The 26,444-nt window shown below is 40.7% G+C and overlaps 1 protein-coding gene across 1 annotated transcript; it reads right to left on the reverse strand.

The window, feature by feature from the left end:
* Window positions 1-4,837: 4,837 nt before the first annotated feature.
* Window positions 4,838-5,263, reverse strand: LOC130744241 (uncharacterized). Its single transcript, XM_057596434.1, has one exon. The coding sequence runs from the start codon at window positions 5,261-5,263 to the stop codon at window positions 4,838-4,840; it is 426 nt and encodes a 141-aa protein (XP_057452417.1).
* Window positions 5,264-26,444: the final 21,181 nt, after the last annotated feature.

Below are 26,444 nucleotides of genomic sequence, written 5' to 3' on the forward strand. Positions count from 1 at the left end.
ATAAAGGGAAAGATTGTGGACAAGTGAGATGTAATAAAATAACACAAGAAAATGAGGGTTTGAATTTTGTTGTAGTAACACTTTGCTATTCCAAAGGTTATTAGTTTCAAAAGTTTTTCGCAAACGTTTAGTGCAGCGGATAAAATAGCAGAATAGTACGATAGAGACACAATTTTTTTATCCTGCTTCACCCCTAAATGACAGGGCTACGTCCAGTCCTTGACTTTACCAAGATTTCACTATCCACCAAGTATCAAGGACTTCTCCTTTACAAGTATTATCAAGGACTTCTCCTAACCCAAGTATTATCAATGACTTCTCCTAACCACAATATTATCAATGACTCCTCCTACAATCTTTTTCAAGATTGTTTGTTTCTAAAAAATTCTCTTCTTACAAGAGTGATGGTAGAAAGTTTTTGAGCACATGAACTACAAAGTATTAAAGTTGATTTGATTCTTAAGAAATACTTCTAGTTCTAGATCTAGAGAGAATATGATGTAAAGATTTAAGGTTTGATCTCTCAGACACTGTGAGGACCTTTTCACTTTTTGCTTGAAAAAGATTTCTAAGTCAGAGAATAAGTTCTTGCGTTGATGATTCTTAATTCTGGAAATCTTCAAGTCCTCCTTTTATACTTTAAGTACGTGCTTCTAGGGTTTGTTGAGAGTCGTTGGAGCGTGTACAAAACATCAAGTTCTAGCTGTTGGATCAAAGGGTCCTTTCGTTAGGTGCATTAATTGCATGGTACCTTTGACTAATACTTGTTACCACAAAGATGTATCCTGTCAGCTGGTAGGTAGCACTTGAACTTTGTTCCTTTCTTTTAGAGAGAGAAAGAGGAAACTCGATTGTGACAATGATGTTTTACTTGTTCCATTGATCATTGTATTATATGCGTTCTGCAAGTCTACAGAATGCCCGAGAGTAATATAAAAGATTGTCGAACCACAGAGGTTGGGGAAGAATCGATTTACACTAGCAATGGTTGCTTAAATCAGAAGAAAAATAAAAACAAATAATATTTGATTGTCTGGTAGAGAACTTAGAATTTAGAAGTGTAGAAGAAACAATGTTCGGAAGCTAGGATTTGGGTTAGCTTCACAAAAACAAGTTATGCTTTAAGAAAACTGAGCTTATATGGAATGCAATGAAATTCTTTCTATTGTTGATCTAGCCTATTTCACTAAGTGCTGATTCCTCAAGTCAAAAAGAGCTTTCAATAGATTTCACCAGTCCGATTCCTCACCACCTATGAGCAATCTAATTGAAGGTTAAGTTCATTTTAGTTCAGGCCATCAACTACAAGTCATCACCTATGAGCAATCTAACTGAATGTTTTCCGAGGCTTGTGCCAAATGTTTTCTGAGGCTTCGACCATTCTTAAGCCTTAAGGCTTACGCCTTTGTTTTCTGGGGATTATGCCATTATTTATTGCTTAATGATTTACTTGATGATCTAGTATGCATAATTGAATTGATTTATGATTCTTGAGATTATGAATAACATGTGGTTACTCTGACATGACTATTGGATTGAAACTGTTGATTGATTTTGGGATATAGGGTTGAAAAGTGGCAGTGTAGTGGTTTCTTTCCACACGACTATCCCGTCTATCAGAGGCGTTATTAAGTGGCATTCATGAGTTATCGTTCTCCGCCTGTCCCGTCTATCAAGGGCGATATTAAGTGGCAGTTTAGTGGTTATCGTTCCACGTCTGTCCCGTCTTGCGAGACCTCATTGATCGATCCATATTGGTAGTAGCATATTGTCGCATTATAGGACACTAACCTTCGATTATATAATGATAATTGGTTTGATGTTATGTTGCTCAATGATTTGTCATTTAACTTGATATAAGTTGTTAGTTTAATTATCATGTTATATAATTAAATTTGATCAACATGTTTTCTCTTTTATATGTGGTAATTGCATGGAGTTAACCCTTTCTGTTTGCTACTTGTTGTTTGGGCGCTTAACTCTATTAGGCGGTGAAGAGCCTTCCGGCGATGCTTAGCCATGCATGAGATGGAGGAGGGATAGTAAGCGGCGGAGCAGAGATGGAAGAAGCTGTTTGGTTTTCTTTTAGTAGTTTATGTTTTGAGTCTTCTTCGTTATTTGAAAACTCTATTACTAAAACCCTTCTCTCGCCACTGTTTAAGTGTGCGTACTTACTTTGAACTCTTCTTATGTTATTTTAAGTGACTATTACTCTATGTCGGGAACGAGTTGTTTAATTAAGACTATGTTATGTTTAAAACCCTATGGTTGAAGTGTTTAGTTGTTTTTCAAAAAAAAAAATATATCCTGTTTTCTTTAGGATTGGGAAATAGTCCTTAGACTTTGTTAGGTTACTAATGTGATTCCTCAGTTGAGAAATTGGAGCGTTACATTTGTGGCATCAGAGCTTTAGATGAGACAAACCAGAGCTTTTGGGTAGACTGTTTGCTTAAGATGTTTGAACTCTGAGACCGATTGATGGGGTGTCAATCGAAGGAAGAGTGTGCTTGATTATTTCTTATTTTGACTGTATTTGAAGGTTGTTCGTGAGCGGATAACCTTATGCTAGTTAGTGTTATTTATACATTTGATATAAGTATATATATATATGTATACATAGTTAGTTATTATAGAACTTCATGTTTTTCTGACCTGAGTATCTGTTGTGCTCTTTGACTGTTCATGAAAATAGGAACAAGAGGTGTTCACAACTGAACGAGACTCAAGGTTCAAACAACATGAATCCGATGGAGAATGCCATTGCTAACCTGACTTCCCTTATGGAACAACAAGTTGCGAACACTATTGTAAGGGAGGAAGTTGAAGGTCAACGTGATGCTGCTGCTGCTGCTATTGTGACTGCATAAAACCAAGCTAAAGAGAATGCTTGCCGTGTGCAGCGGGAGGAACGTGATCTAGCTGCTGCTCAGACCAGGGGTCTGAATGATTTCAAGCGTCAGGATCCACCGAAGTTCTCTGGAGGCTTCGATCCAGAGGAAGCTGACTTATGGCTCCAAGAGCTGGAGAAGATCTTTACCTTCCTGCGTACGACTGCAGAGATGAAAGTGGATTATGCGACCTACCTGTTGACTGGTGAAGCTGAGTATTGGTGACGTGGGGCTAGAGCTATGATGGAGGCCGACCAACAAGCCATCACTTGAGAGTGTTTCCGTGGAGCTTTTCTGGGCAAGTACTTTCCTACTAGTGCTAGAGCTGTTAAGGAAGCATAGTTTTTGGGACTTCGTCAAGGGGGCATGACTGTGGCTAAGTATACTTCTAAGTTGGAGTCGCTGGCGAGGCATTTTCGCTACTTTCTAGGACAAGTGGATGAAAGTTATATGTGTGAGCGCTTCATTGATGGACCGAGCTATGAGCTGTAGAGGGCGGTGCAACCGCTAGAGCTGAATCTCTACCAAGTGCTGGTGGAGAAGACCAAGGGAATAGAGGCTAGGGACAACGCAAGGGGCAAGTACCAAGGTCTGAACAAGTCTCACCAAGGAAGTGGAGGTCCGACTAGGGCTAACCAAGGGAGAAATGACAAAGGCAAGCACTATCAGAAGAAGCTGTACCGTGGTCTTCAGGGTAGGGGGACAACTTTTGGGTCCTTTTATCCTTCGGGCGGGAATGCTATTGCACCGAGACCTCTATCAGTGAGTTTGGAGGGTGTAACCTACTTCAAGTGCAACAAAACGGGGCATTTTTCCAATCGATGTACTGAGACGGTTTGCTGGAACTGCAACAAGGTTGGACATCTTTCTAAAGATTGCAAGGTTCCTAAGGTTGAGGTTGCTGCGAATGTTGCTGGGGCAAGGAGGCCTACTGCTGGTGGAAGGGTCTACTCGATTACTGGAACTGAAGCTGAGGAAGACGATGGTCTGATCCACAGTACCTGCGAGATTGCGGGTAATTCCCTTATCGCGCTATTTGATTATGGAGCTACACATTCTTTTATAGACTTAGCTTGTGCGAAGAGGTTAAAGCTAGAAGTGTCAAAGTTACTGTTTGACCTGACAGTATCTATCCCTGCTCTTGAAAATCTAGTAACCAACACTGCATGTTTGGAGTGTCCTTGGATGTACCTAGATAAGAAGTTTGTAGCAAACTTGATCTGTTTACCTCTCAAGGGTTTGGATGTGATCATATTCATGGATTGGTTGTCCCACCACCATGTTCGTCTTGATTGCGCCAATAAGGTAGTTATCTTTTCTGATGTTGGACTCGTCGAGTTCTTGAACTCGTACTTTTCGAAGCCTTCTTTAAAGAAAGGAGCTTTGAGTTCCCTTTTGTCTACAACTGTAATTGAAGCTAAGGAGAATAGGGTACACGGAATTGTTGTTGTGCAAGATTTTGAGGACGTGTTCCCCGAAGACGTACTTTGAATACCCTTAGTATGAGATATGAAGTTCACCATTGATATGGTCCCAGGCACTAGACCTATATCGATCGCACCTTATCGTATGACACCGGCAGAACTGACTGAGCTGAAGAGTCAGCTCGAAGATTTAACCAAGAAGGGGTTTATTCGACCTAAAGTTTCTCCGTGGGGCCACCACGTTGCTGCCACCACCACCATCAAGAACTCCGTCAGCATGATCATGTTGTTCTGAAGCAGAGTCTTACAAGTCTACTTGAACAGGATCAGGCTTCTTGTTCTTGGTTACCCAACTTTGGTTCGTGATCTCCTAGTCCTTGATGCTGGTCCAGAAGATTCTAGCGAAGCAATTGCAGCAGTGGAACGAGTAACCCTAGAGGGTGTAGATGATGATGGATTCAACCCAAGAAACTTGACACCATGAGCATTGGTGAGAAGTTTGCGATCAGAGACATTCTTCTTTCATTATTCCTGTGACATGGTGATGGAGAATTGGAGATAAGTTGAGAAATAACCGTTGGAGGTTGACTCCACTGTAACCACCACCACCACCTCCACCATCACAATCGCACCCGCCACAACCACCACGTCGCTGCCACCACCACCATCATCACGAACACTAGGTAACAACCCCTCCACCACCACACCTTCATTGCCACTACAATCACCTCCACCATCACCACCACTGCCTTTGACGTTGGGACTACCACCTGAACTACTGCTTCCACTGGCATCACCACCACCAAAACGGCCACTGCCCCAACCCTTACCACCATTGTTGCTTCTGCCACCACCATGATAACGGCCACTGTCAGCGTCGGTAGGTAACATCAAAACTCTACCACTGCTGCTATCCGACCCATTTATTATCTTTTCGCCACTACCACCCATTGTTGTTGTACAAGATTTTGAGGACGTGTTCCTCGAAGACATACTTGGAATACCCTTAGTATGAGATATGGAGTTCACCATTGATATGGTCCCAGGCACTGGACCTATATCGATCGCACCTTATAGTATGACACTGGCAGAACTGACTAAACTGAAGAGTCAACTTGAAGATATAACCAAGAAGGGGTTTATTCAACCTAACGTTTCTTCGTGGGGCCACCACGTCGCTGCCACCACCACCATCATGAACTCCGTCAGCATTATCATGTTGTTCTGAAGTAGTGTCTTACAAGTCTACTTGAACAGGATCAGGCTTCTTGTTCTTGGTTACCATAACTTTGGTTCGTGCTCTCCTAGTCCTTGATGCTGGTCCAGAAGATTCTAGAGAAGCAATTGCAACAGTGGAACGAGTAACCCTAGAGGGTGTGGATGATGATGGATTCAACCCAAGAAACTTGACACCATGAGCATTGGTGAGAAGTTTGCGATCAGAGACACTCTTCTTTCATTATTCCTGTGACATGGTGATGGAGAATTGGAGATTAGTTGAGAAATAACCGTTGGAGGTTAGACAAATGATAGAGAGAGAATAATCAGAAATTTTGCGATCATGGAAGTAGGAAATTATGACTTCCAAAAAGTGTGCAAAGACGGTTAAATAGAAGAAAATATAGTTGTTGCCCTTGACATGTGTCAATAACTGCTATAAGTCAGTTATTACACAAATTCCTAATTTCCCTCTTAACTTCTCAAATTGAGCCGTATCCAATGCCTTTGTAAAAATATCTGCTAAATGCAATTCAGTGTCCACATGCTCTAATGAAATAATTTTCTCCTCAACATGATCCCTAATAAAGTGATGACGAATGTCAATGTGCTTGTTTCTGCTATGTTGAATTGGATTCTTACAAATATTGATAGCACTCAAGTTGTCACAGTGCAATGTCATAACATCTTGCCGGACATTGTATTCCTTCAACATTTGCTTCATCTACAACAATTGAGTACACCCACTTCCAACAGCAATATATTCAGCCTCTGCAGTTGATAAAGAGACACGGTTCTGTTTCTTGCTGAACCAAGAGATTAGATTGTTCCCTAAAAAGTAGCATCCTCTAGAAGTACTTTTTCTATCATTTGCATTGCCAGTCTAATCTGCATCACAGTATCCTACTAACTCTGAATTGCTGTTATGAGCATAAAAGATTCCATTGTCAATAGTCCCACTGATATACTTGATGATTTTCTTTACTTAAAGTAGATGACTAGCCTTGGGTGCTTCTTGATACCTGGCACAAACTCCTATGACAAAAGCAAATCAGGTTTACTAGCTGTGAGATATAAGAGACTCCCTATCATACTCCTATACAAACTTTGATCAACATTTTCTCCACTGTCATCTTTTGTCAGTTTAATGTGAGTGGCAGCTGGAGTTCTCTTATGAGAAGAACCTTCAAGTCCAAACTTTCTAGCCAACTCCTTGGCATATTCTCCTTGGCATATTTGCTCTGTGAAATGAACATAGAATCTTCCATCTGCTTCATTCTAGCCCCAAAAAGTAGTTCAGTTCAACAACCAAGCTCATTTCAAACTCTGACTTCATTTGTTGGACAAAATGATCTACCATATGAAATTGAACCCAAAAATTAAACATATGAAATATAGAGAAGAGAAAAACCAAGAAATTAAACAAAATTGTACCAACCCCTAAACTCACTAATTAAAACTTGGCCTAGCCTCTTAACACCCCCCACAGTCTCAACCTGAAAACAAAAGCAAACCCTACCCTTAAGAATCGAAAAGCAGAGTCGTTGTTGAGAAGAGAAAAATGAGAGTAAACTGGAGAGGAGAAGGAAAGAGAGATTGGAAAGCACGATGAGTAGAGAAAAAGAAAGGGAGAGTGATGGAAACACACAACGTGGTGATGAAGATGACCTCGTCCTGGCTTCCTGCGAAGGAGGCTCGATGGTGGAGTTTGGGGTTCAGAATCCAAATCTAACCCTCACTCTTTCGCTAAAGACCTACAGAAAGAAGATTCTTTTTATTTCTGTGTTCTCTCTTTTTTTTCTTTAGCTTTGGTGCGTAAAGGGGCCATCTTCGTCCTCTCCTCCCAGATGCAGCAAATAGGGTTTTTGAGAAACTAAAGCTGAAATCTGGGTGGTTCTGGGCAGTGGTTATGGTTTAGCGAATTTGAAAGAGAAAAGGGGGAGGAGATCTCGCTCGTGACGTTGCGAGCTTGGACGAGATCTGGAGAACGAGATCTGGAAGCAGATGAGAGCGGTGTTGCCAGTGTTGCAGAGGAAGAAGAGCGCCGTCGCGGTCATGGAGGGGAACGGAATCGCCACGATCTTGCAAAGGTTGTCGGATACCCATGCAGAGAAGTTGAGGTTCTTGGTTGTAGGCGTGGTTCTGAAATGGGGCTTTTGATTTGGATCCGAAATGGTTCTGATGTTGATAGGGGAAGTTGCGGTGGCTATCCTCCATGGAGATGACGGTGACGGCGTGGCGACAGAGAAGAAACATGACAGCGGCGCACGTTGAGATGGAAGGGCGAGTGGCGGCGCGGTTCCCGGAGGAAAGAGAAAAAGAGGACGTGATGAGGGAGGAGGAAAGAAGATGGTGGTGTACGCTGGGAAGGAGAAGAAATGGAGGTCGTGGTTATGGTGATGATGGTGGCCGCTGCCTAGGAGATAGGGGAAGAGTGGTGGTGGCAGGCGCCGACTATGGAAGAGAGAAGCTGGGTTTTTTTTAGCGTAGGAGAGAGCTGCAGATGAATATGAGTTGGATCTGGTTTAAATTTTTTTTAAAAATGAAAAAGAAAAAAAACCACCTGGACCTCACTAATTGGCGTGGCAAGAGCCACATCAGCTGACGGAGCTCCGGCGTTGACCCAACCGGCCGGAAGGACCAAAACCAACTATTTCGCAAAAAACTGGGGACTAATCCCCACCTTTGCTCCAGCGAGGGACTAAAGCCATATTCATGGAAAATGTTGGGGACCAAAAACTGGATTAAGCCTTTTTAAAAACCAAAACTAGTTTTCAGTTTTATAAATACTATTTTTTGTGGTTTTGAGTTTTAAAAAACTTGGTGTTAACTTTGTAAATTCACAATGCTTACAACAATTATAACTTTGTGAATTCACGACAATGGGTGGTAGTGGCGACACGATAATAAATGGGTCGGATAGCAGCGGTGGTAGAGTTTTGATGTTACCTAACGACGCTGACAGTGACTGTTATCGTGGTGGTGGCAGAAGCAACAATGGTGGTAAGGGTTGGGGCAATGGTCGTGTTGGTGGTGGTGATGCCAGTGGTAGCAGTAGTTCAGGTGGTGGTCCCAACGTCGAAGGCATTGGTGGTGATGGTGGAGGTGATTGTAGTGGCAATGAAGGTGTGGTCGTGGAGGGGTTGTTACCTGGTGTTCGTGATGATGGTGGTGGTGGCAGCGACGTGTTGGTTGTGGCGGTGGCGATTGTGGTGGTGGAGGTGGTGGTGGTGGAGGTGGAAGTGGTGGTGTTGGAGGTGGTGCTGGTAATGGCAGCGATAGTAGCGGTGGTGACAGTGGGGGTGGTGGTGGCGCACAGGACAATGGTGAAGGGTGGTGGAGGTGAGGTGGTAGTGGCGGTGAAGGCTGGTAGTGGCGGCAGTGGGACGGGTGGAGGATGCATATGGAGATGATGGCGGTAGTTGTGGAGGCGGCGACGGTGGCGGAGATGGTGGGGGCGACGGTGGCGGAGATGGTGGCTGCGTCGGAGGTGGTGAAACTGGTTGTGGTGGTGATGGTGATGAAGTAACATGTTATTGAAACTAAAAACCATAATCACAAAACCATATTTTCTGGTTTTGAAAAACAGGATAAAACGGTTTTGAAAATCAATAAAAACCCACTTAAGCTCCATTTTTGTCGAACACGTTATGTTTTCAAAATTGCATTTGAAAACCAAAAGCTAAAAACTGGCAACCACCCCGAACGAGCCTTAGGTTTTAATTTGGGTTTAATTTTTATTTTGTTAAAACCATTTACACATTTGCATTAAAAATAAATAAGAAATATATGTGCAAATGATGATTGTGTAAAATTTGTGCATGTTTAGTCTAAGGTCTACTAAGAGAATATTCTATGTCCTTGATAAACTCTAGCAGAGCATAAAGTGTAAGAATGATGTAAAATAAAGACATTATCTCATTAGTGATCAAACAGGTGCTTGGTACAATGAAGAACCCCCCTTTTATAGTGGGTGTCATCCTTATCTAGAAGATTCATAGATTTGGATCTTTCAACCAATGCCCAAATCCCAATACCAATAAGACAAATACATATAAGACAAATATAAATAGGACAAAATAGACTTGAGACCACATTTCAATCATGTGTCCATTCACTGCCCTAGAGGTCGCCAGGTCAGGTGCCCATTCACCAGGCGAGCGTCCTTTATACCTTGCGGGGGTAGGCTTGTAATAGCCCACTCGGTCCACAAGCCCACAAGACACGGAGCTTGACCTTTCTTGAAGCTGAGGTGTCTTCAGAGTAGGAAAAAAATTGAATGCTGTTGTTGTTAATGGGCGTGCGCCTAGCCCACAAGCCCACAATACATGAAGCTTGAACCTTCTTGAAGTTGAGATGTCTTCAGAGTATGAAAAGAATGGAATCGCGCCCAATAACTATCCCTCACCCTTTCAACGTGGCAACTTGACTTCTTTAACTAAAGGTTTTTGCTATAGGCGGTTACAAAGAGTCAAACGTCGCCTTCGTACTCGCCGCCATCAACCAACACCATTTCACTTGACACACGTTTCACTATTTTCAAAAAATTTCCATCATTAGCATTACTTGCCGCTGTCTTTTCACGCGGGATTCGAGGGATTGCCTCGTTTCATGAAGAGTCTCGAATCCCGAACGTGTCGTTTCCTTTTCTCTTATCTCTCTTCTTTCACTTCCTCTATAAAACCCGAGCCACATTCCTTCTTCTCACTTTTTACTTACTTGGAATTTTGAAATTTCTCTCTTGAGTGCTGAAGAACTCCATTTTTTGGTGACCTCTGCTCCCTGCTCCGGTGACCGTTTGTGCTCCTTCCGCCACCATTGCCCGTTGCGTTCCTATCATTTCCCTCATTTCCGGTTAGTTTTCTCTCCTTGTCTTGCTTTTGCTCCCTTATATTTTTATTTCTTCATCTCCATTCTATGAGATTTCCTAGAATGTCTATTCAAAACGAAACCCTTTCCTCTCTTTCTTTCTTTTCCTCCTCCTCCTCCGACGGTGAGGTCAGTGTCAGTCATGAAGTTGTCATTTTGGATGATTCTGACTCTGAGTCCATCTGCTCGCCCTCCAATTCTAGCCTTTCTACTGGCCCAACTCGCTCAATAACTTCCCATATTTCTTCCGAGAACCCTTCTTCCTCGCCTAGGTGGCGAACAAACCCCAACCTTATAGATGAAAAATGTCTTTTTCGTTCCGTTTGGGGTAGTATACTGTCTTTAAATAATAACCGCCTTAACGCCCAAGGATTCACCAAAATAAATCATGTTTCTGGCGAGAACGACGACCTATCATTGAATGTCGCCCCCTGTGATGACAACGACGTTGTTACTCTCAAACCCTCGGGTGCAGACGGGTCGCCTGCTTGGTTTTACCTCCATGGTTTGATTTTTACTGAACTTTATATAAAACTTCCTTTTTCTTCTTTTGTTTGTGACGTTCTTTCGTTTTTGAACATCGCCCCCTGTCAACTCCTTCCAAACGCTTGGGGTTTCATTCGCTGCTTTGAATTGTTGTGCGAGCAGCTGAGTGTCACGCCCACTTACCCTTTTTTTTTTTTTTCTACAAAACTTGTAGCGCCAAACCTTCACCGATATCATTCATCCCCTTGTCTGCTCGCCACAATATGGCTATTTTCAAACTTCTTAAAAGTAACTTCAAGCATTGGCAGAAGAAGTTTTTTAAGATTGTTCATTCTCCCAACATTGCAAATCTTCTTTGCGATTCAAAAGATCGCCCGTTTTTTCTTTACATTGGACGGTCAATCCTCACCGCGACATTACAGTTGTTCTCAAGGCATTGACCGAGGCGGAACAGCGGGTTGTCCTATACATATTGAGCCTTCCTCAAATTCCCTACAGTGACCTGCTTCAGGCCGCCAAAGATGAGAAAATCCCTCAGTTTTTCAGTAAGGTTAACTTTGTCTAACATTGAAGTCTTCTCCTTCGTCTTTCTATTAACCGCCTTTATTTGTCTTTTGTGAAGCTGAAATGGGCAAGAACAAAGGCGGTCTAAACCCTGATAGCATGGCTGCATTCATCATCTTTCTATTAACCGAATTGTTGCCACACTTGAAAAATATAGAGTTAGGCAAAGCTCGAGCTCAGCTAAAGCTCGAAGAGGCGAAGGCGGCATATGCACGCCTGAAATGTGATGCTAAGAACGCCGCCAAGCGCATGCAAGTCACGGAAGCCGAAGAATCGCTCAACAAAGAGAAAGCTGTGCGGTTAAGTGCTGAAGGTAAGCCCCAAGCGTCGGAGAAAATATGCCAGGAGCTTGAGACCTACTTGGAAGAAGCTGACAAGACTCTCTTGGAGAAGAGTTCTCGCCAGTATATTCTTGGGTTTTTAGACGCCAAGGCCCAACTTCAAATTCTCTACCCCAAACTTGAAGAAGATCATCGATGGCAAGGTCGTGGGGCCCGTCGATCCCGATGTGAGTAGCCTCCCCTTCATGCAGGAGTTGGATGAAGAGGAAGAAGAAGAAGCTGAGGGCGAGGGAGTAAAGAAAGTTTATGACAAATTTGCTGGAAGTGGCGAGGCTAACAATGAGGAGCAAGTGAAGAATGACCAAGTTTAACTTGGTGCAATTCTGAATGTTTGTAATGGACCTCACCCCTTTTAATTCTCTGTTGAACAATTTGTTTTGTAATGGGCCTCGCCCTTTTTATATTTTGTGGTGATGACTATCGAAACTGTAAGACCAAGATTTGGTCAGGTGGTACAACTCTATGTTCTAATGATAGCAAGTTTATTATTATGTATGAACAATTGTGGTACTCTAACGTTTGTCTTTTTAAGTTGTGACAAACAGGCTCTGACACTGATTCGAAGACGATATATTATTCAGAGGTTGAAGACCAAGAGTAACCAGCACAACGCTTTTGCATTTAAATACGTTCTTCTGAACAGTAGCAAACGCTTCATATGCTCTGAAGATTAAAGCTCTGATGTGGACTCTGAAAGATCCAAGCTCTGAAGTTCTGAAGACCAGATGTTCTGAGGAATGGTCCAGAAGCTGAAGACTTGGAATCTCTGAAGTCTAAGAGAAAGCTGGCTCTCAAGACCAGAAGCACTTCATGCTCTGAAGGCCAGATGTTCTGATGAACGGTCCAGAAGCAGAAGTTCTGAAGGTCAGAGGATCCAAGCTTCCTACTGACTATGATCACACATGCTTCACAAGTTCCAACATGAAGCGACACCCAAGATCAAGAGTCAACTAGGCTAAGGCAATGTCACTGTCATTCGTACAAAAGCATTTGTACTATTCTAAATGCCTTACCTACGATGTTCAGCCATAGCAGGCTCTGGAAATCCCATAACTGCCCTCCAACGGCCAGATTCATCCAACAGATACACATTATAAACCTTGGAGTATTTAAAGGCTGAAGATAGAAGAAATCAGCTAAGAAACTTTGTGCATACACGTGAAATACTTTTAGCGAATACCTTAGCAATATTTCTTCATTGTTCTTATTATGTTTATGTCTGCTTGTTTAGAAGCATCTCTTTGTAAACCAAACTCTTTCACAAACTTTGTTTGTCCTTCGTTGAGAGACCGGTGAGGTCAGTATTCTTGAGAAGACTAAGGCAAAGTTGTCTTAGTGCTGCTAGTTCATTGTATTGTTAGTTACTAAGCAAAAGGTTGCTAGTCCAGTTGTAACAATCATTGAATAGTGAATTGCCTTCATTCTTAGAAGGAAGAAATCATCTTAACGGGTGGAATGGATTTGCTTGTGTGATTTATCAAGTGAAGCAGGATAAAATCATTGTGTGCTTTTCTCTTTCCCTTATCTCTTGCACCTCGTGATATTTAGTCCGAAAAGATTATACTTAATCTTAGAGGGAAATTTCTAAAAGCTCAAAACTCTATTCCAACCCCCTCCCCCTTTCTAGTGTTTTTCATACCTTCAATTGGTGTCAGAGCGTATGTTCGGATTAACACACTTAACAGTGTTCAGAGATCCGGACCGGCGTGAAATACTCAAATGGCTACCACCACCAGGGATGCTCAAAGAGATCTCTACAGTGCCAAACCACCTATCTTTGACTGAGAAAAGTTTGATTATTGGAAAGATAGAATCGAAAGTTTCTTTCTTGGATTTGATGCTGATATCTGGGATCAGATTATCGATGGCTACACTCGCCCTGTTGATGAAGATGGAGAGAAGATTCCAAGAGACAAGATGACTGATGCTCAAACGAAAATGTACAAAGATCATCACAGAGCAAGAACTATCTTGCTGAGTGCTATCTCATATGAAGAATATGAGAAGATCACAGACCGTGATTCTGCCAAGGTTATCTTCGATTCCTTGAAGATGTCCCATGAAGGAAATGAAGATGTCAAGGAGACAAAGGCATTGTCCTTGATCAAAAAGTATGAAGCCTTCATGATGGAACCTGATGAAACAGTAGATGCCATGTTCTCCAGATTTCAGATGATCATCTCTGGAATCAGAATAATTGACAAAGGCTACACCAATACTGATCATGTGAAGAGAATTCTCAGAGGTCTTCCTGAGAAGTGGATGCCTTTGATGACTTCCCTGAAGCTGTCAAAAGACATAAAAAAGATGAGCTTAGAAGAACTCATCAGCATTCTGAGGAGTCATGAGATAGATCGTGTTGATCATGTTGCTCAGAGGAAGCAAAGATCCATAGCCTTGAAGGTGAAGTCTGAGAAGGCCAAGGCGCTTCAAGCTGAACAAGTTTCAGAAGAATCGTCTGAGGACTCTGATGAAGATGAGCTCTCACTGATCTTAAAGAGAATCAATCACCTTTGAAAGCACAGGAAAAACAAATACAAAAGTTCATCAAGAGCCAAAGGAAAACAAGAGTCTTCATCTGGTCAACGCAAGTCATCACCAAAAGAGGTTACATGCTTTGAATGCAAGGAGCCAGGACATTACCAGAGTGATTGTCCCAAGCTGAATAAAGACAAGAAGCCTAAGAAGTATGTCAAGGCTAGAAAAGGTCTCATGGTAACTCTTGATGATTCAGACGTAGAAGAAGTAGACTCTGATGGCAAAGTTGTTGAAGGACTCATGGCTATTGTCAAAGACAAAGAAGCAGAGTCAAAAGCTGAATCAGATCCAGCATCAGAGGCTGAGTCAGACTCTGAAGATGAAAATGAGGTATTCACATCCTTCTCTTTGTCTGAACTAAAATCTGCCTTAGCTGAAACTATGAGTAAACATGATTTGCTTCTGACTAAGCATAAAAGGTTGAAAAATGATCTTCTTGATGCTTCTAATATATCTGCTAAACATGCGAAAACAATTTCTCTCTAGTTAATTCCAACTCTGTTCTTAAAAATCAAATTTCCAAGCTAGAAGAAATTATTATATCCAGTACTTCTGATGATAAGAATGAAACCAAATATGAAAAATCTTTTTAGAGGTTCCTAGCTAAAAGTGTAGATAGAAGTCTAATGGCTTCAATGATCTATGGCGTTAGCAGAAATGGAATGAATGGTATTGGCTATTCTTGATCCAGTATAAATGAGCCTCCTATGCTTAAACCTAAATCTCTGTATGAACATTTTGTTCCTTCTGGCACCACTATACCGGAACCCGTACCTTCTAAAGTTGCTTTACCCATTAAAAAAGGAACATTTTCTATGTCAAGATATCATGCTCAAATTCCTTTGCATTATCCTGTTGAAAGACCCAAAGTTGTCAGAACTTCTGGGGTAACTAACAAGAAAGGACCCAGAATGTGGGTACCTAAGGAAAAGATCATATATGTTGCAGATATCCTTGATAGCTCCACTGAGACTCCAATCATGATATCTGGACAGTGGATGCTCGCGTCACATGACGAGAGAAAAGCGTTTGTTCCAAGACCTGAAACTTAGACCTGGAGGTGAAGTTGGTTTCTGAGGCAACGAGAAGTGTAAGATTGTTGGTTCTGGAACCATAGGTGTCAGTAAGAGTCTATGCATTGATAATGTTCTATTAGTGGACGATTTAATGCATAATTTATTGTCAATAAGTCAATTAGCTGACAAGGGTTATGCCATTATTTTCAATCAAAAGTCTTGCAGGGCTGTAAGTCAGATTGATGGCTCTGTTTTGTTTAATAGCAAGAAGCGGAACAACATATATAAGATCAGATTATCTGAGTTGGAAACTCAGAAAGTAAAGTGTCTTCTTTCTGTTAATGAAGAGAAATGGGAATGGCATATACGGTTAGGGCATGCTAGTATGAGAAAGATTTCTCAGCTAAGTAAGCTTGACCTTGTCAGGGGCTTACCCACTCTGAAGTATTCTTCAGATGCTCTTTGTGAAGCATGTCAGAAAGGAAAATTTACAAAAGTCCCTTTCAAGGCAAAGAATGTTGTTTCCACCACAAGGCTGTTGGAACTTCTGCATATTGACCTATTTGGACCGGTGAAAACTGAGTCTATAGGTGGCAAGAAATATGGGATGGTCATCGTTGACGACTATAGCCGTTGGACATGGGTAAAATTCTTAAGACACAAGGATGAGTTGCATTCTGTGTTCTCTACTTTTGTTGCCCAAGTGCAGAATGAGAAATCCAGTAGAATTGTCTACGTGAGAAGTGATCATGGTGGAGAGTTTGAGAATGAGGAGTTTGAGAAAATCTTTGATACCTATGAGTTATCTCATGATTTCTCTTGTCCTAGAACTCCTCAGCAGAATGGCGTTGAAGAAAGAAAGAACAGAACTCTCCAAGAGATGGCTAGAACCATGATTCAAGAAACTAATATGGCAAAGCACTTCTGGGCTGAGGCAGTAAACACAACGTGCTATATTCAGAACATGATCTCCATAAGACCAATTCTGAATAAAACTCCTTATGAATTGTGGAAGAATATAAATCCCAACATCTCCTACTTTCATCCTTTTGGTTGCGTGTGTTATATGTTAAATACTAAAGATAGATTGCATAAGTTTGATTCTTAAGTATGTGAAATGTTATTTGCTAGGATATTCTGAACATTCTAAAGGTTTTAGAGTTTACAATATTGAATCTAGAACTATTGATGAATACATACATGTTAGATTTGATGACAAGCTTGACTCTGACAAGTCAAAGCTAGCTGAAAAGTTTGCAGATATGAGCATAACCATTTCAGAAGAAGACAAAGATAAAGAGCATGCTAATCCAGAAGCAAATGCATCAGAAGAAGCTGCCACAACTTCTGAACCTTCACGTCAGAAAAGGAGTAGAGTGATAGCTTCTCACCCTGAAGAATTGATTCTGGGAGACAAAGATGAACCAGTCAGAACTAGATCCGCCTTCAAACCTTCTGAAGAGGCTCTTCTAAGCTTAAAGGACTTAGCTTCTCTGATTGAGCCAACCTCAATTGATCAAGCTCTTCGAGACAAAGATTCGGTTCTGGCTATGGAAGAAGAACTGAATCAATTCACCAAGAATGATGTTTGGAATCTTGTCAAGTCACCTAAGGATACACACGTCATTGGAACCAAGTGGGTTTTCAGAAACAAACTCAACAAGAAGGGAGAAGTAGTTAGAAACAAAGCTAGGCTTGTTGCACAAGGCTACAGTCAACAAGAAGGCATTGATTACACTGAAACCTTTCCTCCTGTAGAAAGGTTAGAAGCTATAAGGTTGCTGATTTCATTCTCTGTGAATCACAACATTATTCTTCATCAAATGGATGTCAAAAGTGCTTTCCTCAACGGTTACATCTCTGAAGAAGTGTACGTTCATCAACCCCCTGGGTTTGAAGATGCTCAACATCCCGAGGATATCTTCAAGCTAAAGAAATCTCTCTATGGTCTAAAGCAAGCTCCAAGAGCATGGTATGAGAGACTTAGTACTTTCCTTCTGGAAAATGGGTTCTTAAGGGGTAAAGTGGATACAACTCTCTTTTTCAAAACTTATAAAAATGATATTCTTATAGTTCAAATTTATGTTGATGATATCATATTTGGCTCTGCTAATCCCTCTTTATGCAAGGAATTTTCTAAGCTAATGCAGGCTGAATTTGAAATGAGTATGATGGGAGAACTCAAGTACTTTATGGGGATTCAAGTAGATCAACAACCAGAAGCAACGTACATTCACCAAAGTAAATATAGTAAATATACCAAAGAACTCCTGAAGAAGTTCAACATATTAAAATGTACTCCTGCTAAGACTCCAATGCATCCTACGTGCATTCTGGAAGTAGAAGACACAAGCTCAAAGGTTTGTCAGAAGCTCTATCGTGGTATGATAGGCTCTCTTCTCTATCTGACTGCATCTAGGCCAGATATTCTTTTCAGTGTTCATTTATGTGCTCGTTTCCAATCAGATCCTAGAGAAACCCACTTAACTGGTGTTAAGAGAATTCTCAAATATCTGAAAGGTTCTGCTAACCTAGGCTTGATGTATAAAAAGACATTAGAGTATAAGCTTTCAGGTTACTGTGATGCTGATTACGCTGGAGACAGAACTGAAAGGAAAAGCACTTCTGCAAATTTTCAATTTCTAGGAAGCAACTTAGTCTCTTGGGCAAGCAAGAGGCAATCTACAATTGCTCTATCTACTGCAGGGGCAGAATATATATCAGCTGCTATTTGTAGCACTCAGATGCTCTGGATGAAACATCAGCTAGAAGATTATCAGATCTTTAAGAGCAATATCCCAATTTATTGTGACAACACTGCTGCTATCTCTCTAAGTAAGAATCCTATCTTACACTCAAGGGCCAAACACATTGAGGTAAAGTATCACTTCATTAGAGATTATGTTAAGAAGGGCATACTTCTTCTGAAGTTTGTGGGTACTGACCATCAATGGGCAGATATCTTCACAAAGCCCTTAGCAGAGGATAGATATAAATTTATTCTGAAAAATCTGAATATGGAGTTTTGTGTTATATGAAGATGGATCAGAACCTCTGACTATGATGCTTCTTTATCAGAAGTTGTCTAGCTCAGAAGGTCACGTATTCAGAAGCTGATACCCATTGGTATTACTTCTGTGATAAGTCATCAAACGCGTATCAGATTAATTCTGATACCTTGTTCCTTGGGCCTCTTGGGAATTTCTGTTGTAATGATACATACCACTTGATTCTCCACCGCGTGTTATTAGTATTTAATGCTGATTATTACCACTTTAATTCTCAACCGTTGATGTTCACTTTTACCTTTGATTTCTCAACCACTCAGCGGTTACTTTTGAAAAATCACTATTTACCGACGATCTCACACACGTTTCCATCACTTCACTCATTCACACTTATTTTCAAAATCTTGAAGATTTTCTTCTCTCTCTCTCTTTCTCCTCATAATCCCTCTTCACCCAAAACCTCAATCATCGTCTATGGATTCTTCAATCAACCACAAACAAGCATCGACTCTGGAATATCTCAACTCCTTTTCTCAGGAGGGTCAAAGCAATGGTATGGAAGAAACCTTTGATGGACCGATTGTTCCTCATCTTCAAGCTGGAGGATCATCTTCATCTTCTCAGGCTCAATCCAGAAAGCCTGAACCAGAAAAGGAAAAAGTTGCTCAAATGAAGGATGCTCCAGTCGAATGTGTTCATACTTTTGAAGAATTGACAGTTCTCTGTGAACCAAGGGGTGATTTCGATAACCTCGAGTTACATGGAGTTAATTTGAAGGCTGAGGTTGCCGCTCAAGGCTGGGAAAATTACTTCAACCGTCTCTCTGGGCCGGTTTATGTGAAACTGGTCAAGGAATTTTGGAGAAAGACCACCTGCAATGATGTTCAGATAACTTCATACATTCTGGGGCAGAAGATTGCTATCTCAGAAATCTCTATCGCCAAGCTTCTGAGAATGGAAAACAAAAGAGGGAAACGCTTCACCAATGTTGACAACCATATTTAGTGGGTTCAAAAGTATGTTAATCCTCACCTCTTTGGCAACAAGGTTCCAAAGTCTGATTGCAAGACAAAAGACATCTCTGCCAAAATGAAAGTCTGGCACAAGATACTTCTGATGTGCATCAACCCAAGACCCACTTCCAGTTCTCCAGACTACATGAATGCTACCCAGAAGTGTATGCTCTACTGTATGGATATGAAGTTCAAACTCTGTTTTCCCTACTTCCTCTTTCAGTATCTAAAGGATGCTGTAAAGAAATCAAGAACCACAACCACCTCTGACAAAGCTTCAATCAAGTACATTCCTTTTGGAAGAATGCTTTCAAACATCTTCATTGAGAATGGGCTTGTCAATTTCCTGAAGGATTCCAACTGCTTGGATGATCTGACTGTGGCCACTGGAGAAGCCATTAATGCCAAGACCCTCTCCAACATGAAGCTTATTGAGAAGATCATTGTGAAGCCAGTCAAAGAATCACCTGACCACTACGCCAGAAATTGTATTTTACAGCGCTTATTTTTACAATTCTACAGCGTTTATGAAGCGCTCATAAGCGCTGTAGCTTGTACCGCTATAGTACTGTCCAACGCTTTTTTTTAAAGCGCTGTAGAACATGACACATCCTACAACGCTTTTTCTTAAAATGCGCCGTAGTATGTATGCATTCCATAATGCTTTCTTTAAAGAAGCGTTGTATCGTGTATGCATTTTTAAAAGAAGCGCTGTGGCATCCTAGCATTCCATAGCGCTTTCTTAAAAGAAGCGCTGTAGAATAACATGTCCTTTAAAAAAAATTGCACGTTTGTCTGCTATACCTAGTTCAACAAACAGCCACTATTTAAAAAAAATGGTAAATTAGATCCAAATTCAAGTATAAACATTTAGAGATTGATGATACTATTAAGTAGGCACTCTATCAATTGTCAAAACACATGTGAGAGTTCCAATTCACCAAACAAAACTAACAATATGTATATATAATCCATAGAGGGATGTTGATTGTTATTGTTATTCCTAGGCCTAAGTTTTTTCGACAAAGAAAAGATTTATTGAAATGAGCATGAGAGCAAAACTCTCATGAGTAGTCCAGCAAACAATAATACAAGGAAAGGTACATACATCACAACAAAGAAAAAAGAAAAAAGCACACAAAGAGCACAAGAGGTCCCTCCCATTCGCAAATCAGATAGCAAGAATCCAATGGGAAAAAATACACAGCCCCTGTCATCAATAAAGAAAGCATACCAGTAGCATATCAGAGAGAGAACCAAAACAGAACAGGATCAACAATCGCATCAGTTCACTGTGCTACTCGAAGAAAAGAGAAATAGTACCAGGAACACCAGAAAGAGCAATGATCCTTCATTCCAATGCAACATGCAGCCTTGAAAGTGAAAAAAATTAACAAAGGTTGTCAGACATTAGATGTTATATAATTGACACCTAAAATAAGTAGAAAGCACTGCCAAATGCATCCCAAGTTTAGTATGCGTACCTGAATACGAACGATATTTGCTATCTGAAACTCAAAATGAATCCAGAAGACTCCTTCCAAGATACTCAAAATGAAGCTCCCTTGCACCAATAACAAGAGCAACATGCTAGCCTAGCAGCGAGCATTCGACAACATCACAACATAGAAACATTAGCAACAGACATGAAGTGAGTTCAAACAATGAATATGATGATAATCTAGCATAGAAAAAGATAACTCAAACAAGAACTCACGGTTAAATAATGATTAGGGAAAAGACCAATGTTTTCTTCATTCCAATTACTGTCTTTGGCCTGTACATCTCTTTGTCTTTCCATGCGACCTTATTTGTCCTTAGACCCGTTCAATCATTTCTATCTCATGCAGAAAAAAATACCACTCTTTTCACCCATTTTGTCCCTCCATACATTGAAAAGCAAGGAAAAGAAAATTGCATAATTTGAAGGCACCATAGTAAATCAAAATGCTGAAAAATAAAAATAATAGAAGCTGAGAATTAAAACTCATTGAAAAGAGACTCACAAGGCAAATCTCCCATGGTTCTCACTTGTTCACTGAAATCTGATACTCCGGGAATCCCTTTCCAAAATAGCAATGTCCTAGAGATAGCATTGATGTTACCCGTGAATAATGGCCAAGAAGACTTGTAAATGAGAAATCATAACTTTAGAATACCTTCCTTATGTGACAAACCAATTACTCAAAGGTTTTTTGTAGAAGCTAACCCAATCTCCAACCACAAAGAGGATAACAAGTTACAGTATAATCAAGTAACTCCATATCGAACACTAGAGCATGTTATTGATGAGCACGATGAGTAAATTTCCAGACCATCACATTATTGATGGTAAAATAACCATAGAGAATCTCATTGTGAAAAAAGACAAGACATGAATAAGTGTAGACTAATATGAGTACTATGAGACTTTACTATCAAACTATAGGAAAGCTACAGTCAACAAGAGTGATATGAATTTATTATGCACCTAATCTCATGAAATTGAGAACTTTGACAACTATTGGTTCTGTGACATTAAAGGTTGAATGGCAAGTATGCTTTAAACATGCTTTTATATTAATGTTAAACTCCTAATAAAACTATTACACCATATAGCTTAGCATACAAAATATTTTAAACAAATTTTTAATTGCTATAACTTTGAGCACATTAAAAGACCCTGACTTCAACATATTGATATTAGTATTTTAAGCTCTTTCAAGTTTCAGTGAGGTCGTGTAAATATCAACTAACGTCAATAGGTAAAACGTAAGTTCATCTATAACCGTCAAAATCATTATTGGCTCTTAAGCTAGTTCCCTAATCAAGTGTTATGGATACATTACTATCATGCACTCAAGAAAAGATTAACAGGCACAATTTAAGTCAGAACCAAAGTAAGATCAACTTAACAACATATGGCTTATGACAAAATAGAGAAGAATATGTATTTTAACAATCCCACTAAGCAACAATTCAAAGACATATGCTGCCATCTTAAATTACAGCTAATTATTTAACTTGCAGCTAAATAAACATGGATCCCAAATATCTATTACAAATTGCAAGCTAATTATTTAACTTGACCCTCTTGTGCTTCCATGTTAAATAAAAAGGGAAAAAGCATTCATCATTTAATCTTAGATGCTTAGATGATTCAGGCAAATTGAGCTCAAGGGCCTTAAATCAAAGAACTTAATTAATTATGATGTGCAAGATGAGAAAGAACACTTTACAGCTACAATCATGTATTGTGGTTTGTGGATATAACTCTTTACTATTTCGTTACCAACTACCAAGTTAAACCAAAACACTTCCTCATGATCAAATATTGAGTAAGGCATGAGATAAGATTTCTCAACAGATAGACAACGGGTTCCTAAAACGCATGAATATGGGCTTGTGTCAGCAAAGCAATGGCAATCCTCTTCCCACTCGATCCTCACCCAACAACCAATTATAACACATTAAAGCCAGCACCCAAGCAGCAAGTACTTTGTGGACTTATCAAACTCTGAACCAGCAAGCTTACATAGCAGACAAGCAAGCCAGTGGATTCACGGTCCATTCGCAACAAAAGATCTACAATTGGCCTTTTCTTCTATATAACCACAACAAGACCATACAATCCCTCTATGGACCACAAACACCACCCAATCAGGGTTGCTCATGAGACAGAATCAAATTTAATCATGCATTATATTATATAATAACTAAAAGAAGAATCAAGCAATCTGAAAAAAAAGGGACCTCAGGAGCAGAATTTGAGAAACACAATCACCAATCGGCGTTGCGGAAGCTTCAGCACCTGTTTCTGAGAGAGAGAAACTCACGTCCACATCACTGGATCCGAAGGAAAGAGAGGTGGTGTCGGCGGTGGTTGGACTTCGGGGAGAGAGGGAGAACAAGTGAACCACGACAGTACCCCCAGATTTGGGAGAACAAGCTTCAACGGCGGCGGAGCGGAACGACGCGGTGGTGACGGTGCAGCTGGCTCTAACCTAAACCCAAAAAAGGTCTTTGCGGCATAGAAATGTCTCTTGCCGGGCCTTGGATCCGCCCATGCTTAGTTTCACCATCGTGATGAATCGCAGTCCTCATGCTTGAAACCCTTTTGCCTGCCTTCTGGCAAAAACTACTCTCGCACAAAAGAAATTGGGGCTTTTCAATGGCGGGTGAGATGAGAGTGTGAGTATGCGTGTTCAGTTACTGAGAAAGTGGAAGAGTGGGGGATTTTGGATTTTAATCATAAATTTTGTTTTATTATTTTATTTTATATTAAAGCGTTTCCCAACAAAACCGCTGTAAACTATACTATATTTCTTAAAGCGTTTAACCTCCACAAGCGCTTTAAGTAGATGCTTAAAGCGTTTTACCATATAACGTGTTGTAAAATGAACTTTGTTCCTAAAGCGTTGTTAGCCAAAAGCGCTTTAAGGAATTACTTAAAGCGTTTTACAATGTAAAGCGCTGTGAAATGTACAATACGTTAAAGCGCTTATTAAAAAGAGCGATTTAACATTGATTCTCGATTTCTATTAAAGCGTTTCCCACATTAAGCGCTTTAGAATAGGCGTTGTAGAATCCCATTTCTGGCGTAGTGGACGAATTGGCTCTAAGACGCATCTACGTCGATGGTTACCCACTATGGTCCAAGGAGGACTCTCCAGAAGCCATTGTGGAGTATTTGAATAGCCTGAAGGATGAAGGCGTTGATGTAGATCCAGAAGTGTTCATCAGGAATCTTCCTGAAACTTCAAGTGTTGAGCCTCCAAGGAAAAGGAAGTCTGAAGTGGAAACTTCTGAAGGCGATCAAAAGGCCAAGAAGAAGAAGACCGAGAAGGACTCTGCCTCAACAGCTCTGAGTCAGAATCCTACTTCAAGATACAGAGGTTCTGCCCGACGTGTAAGTCAATCCACCTTTGCCTCTGTTTCATTTGCACTCAAGTCCATTGATGAAACTCTACCCTTGCCACCTCCTTCTTCCATCACTACCCCAAATCCATCTCCTCTTACTACCTCATTCTCCCCTCTGACAATACCTCTCTCCACTCAACCGATTCACACTACCATCACCACGGTAACCGCAACATCTAACCAACAAACTCCTCAACAATCCAAACAAGATCTCTTAGATCAAATCCGCCAAACCTCTACCGCACCAACTCCACCAATCATACATCTCACCTATCCCAGACTCACCTCAAATGAATCTGACCCATCTGATCCTGTTCCTCTCTCTGTTGCTTTTCCAACAACGATTGCTCCTACAACAACCTCAGAACCTTCTGTGTCACCCTCAGAATCTATTCCCCAACCACTTCCAAAGACTTTGTCTTCTCCCAACCAAAAAACTCAGCCATACAATCAGATGATTGTAGACCATGCATCTGAACAGCTCCACTCTGAAGCAGAAACCTCTGCTCCAGTTACCTTTGACGCTTCAAGCTCCACTCTGAAACGCAGCCCTTCCAACCAAGCTCTGATTTCGTTCAGTTCACCTGAACCATACAACCTTCTTGATTTTCTGAACTGCATGACTATTGAGGCAAACACAATGATCCGCAATCTGTATTTTTCCACTGACTATTGTCCCAAATCAAGATTGGTATAAACTTATTGGGACAGTTTTGAGCATTGGCTGAGAATGCAACTTGAAGACTTGCTCGCTTAATATGATAAGGATAACAGAATCAAGAATGCTGAAGCAAGAGAAGCCACTCTTAAAGCGCATGCTGAATATCAAGGTTTTCTCAGATTGCAAGAGTTAGCTCTGGCCGACATTCGTCGCAGACACTTGAAGATGAACTGGCTGAATGGATTCAAGCTGAGGCTGATTATGAAAATGCTGCATGTGAAGAAGGCACTCTCCTTGCAGCTCTGCTTAAGAAAGGCAAAGCCCCTCAGATGGATTCTGAACCCAGTGGCTCTGCATCTGCTCAGATCTCTTCTTCCATTCAGATTGCTCCCTCTGCATCAGTTTCACCTGATCTTGCTACTATTGCACAACAGCTTGCTAGCTTTCAGCATCGTTTTGACAAGCAAGAAGTTTTCAACAAGAGTGTGGAAGCAATGTTCGCAGATATTCTAAAGAGGCTCCCAAATCCCAAACCTTAGTCTCTTAGGATTTCTCTCTTTTCCCTTGTTTCTTATTCCTTTTAAACTTTTTATTATATATCTGGTTGGTTTTCTTGTTACGTTTTGTCCTTATTCTACTTATTACATTTTGTTATCTTTTTCATTCTCTGATAATTATCACACTTTCCAACATCACAGATACACACAATGCTAACATAAAACTTTTTATTCATTAACATTGTGATTACATTTAGAATGGAGGATTTATCCTCATATCATGGTAACGCTATAGCATTACTGCTATTTGCCTATCTATGGGCTACCTCTAACGTATCAGTTGCGCCATTTCATTCTTACACTCTTCCTGTCGCTGCTTCGTGTCATCTGCTCGGAGCTCTAGCTCTAACTCCCAACCACCAATCATCATGGTGATTTCCGCCTCTTCCCGGAAGAGCTCGCCTAGCTCCTCCACGTAATCTAGAAAGATGCGAAGAGTTGCATCCTGGACTGGATCCAGATCCATTCTAAGCAACCGACGGACCAGCTGGCGGATGCTACTCACTGTTGTCCTCCTATAGTATAGAGCAACATACAGATTCTGCTCAAAGGATCTTTCTCTCAATTCCTTAAGAGCTCTCTCAATATGTACCATGTTGATTTTCTTTTTGAGTATGCATTTTAACTCAGGAGGCCCTTGTATTTATACTCCAGAAACGCTTGCTAGCATTTATCACCCAAAAACCTTCCCAAGACACCGTTATCGAGATTATCCTTGAATGTCTTAAATTCTCTTGGCCGATGGTAAAAGTTGATTCTTCTCTGAACGGTGTTCTTCGCTTCATTTACTCCTTATTTTCTGTGAATATTATTTATCTTACTTTCCTTATTTCGTTTGTGAACTTAGTCCTTCTGAGGGGGAGTGCTTTGCACTTCAATGCTAAGTTTTTCACACCCTGATCTTTTTGCTTATGACAAAAAGGGGGAGTACAACCACAATTTTTGATGTGTTATTTTTTCTT

This window comes from Lotus japonicus, chromosome 3, assembly GCF_012489685.1.
Source record: "Lotus japonicus ecotype B-129 chromosome 3, LjGifu_v1.2".
NCBI classification, from domain to species: Eukaryota; Viridiplantae; Streptophyta; class Magnoliopsida; order Fabales; family Fabaceae; genus Lotus; species Lotus japonicus.

What these genes read in the sequence shown, in the direction of transcription:
- LOC130744241 (XM_057596434.1), bottom strand. Translation starts at nt 5,263, where the DNA reads ATGGGTGGTAGTGGCGAAAAGATAATAAATGGGTCGGATAGCAGCAGT.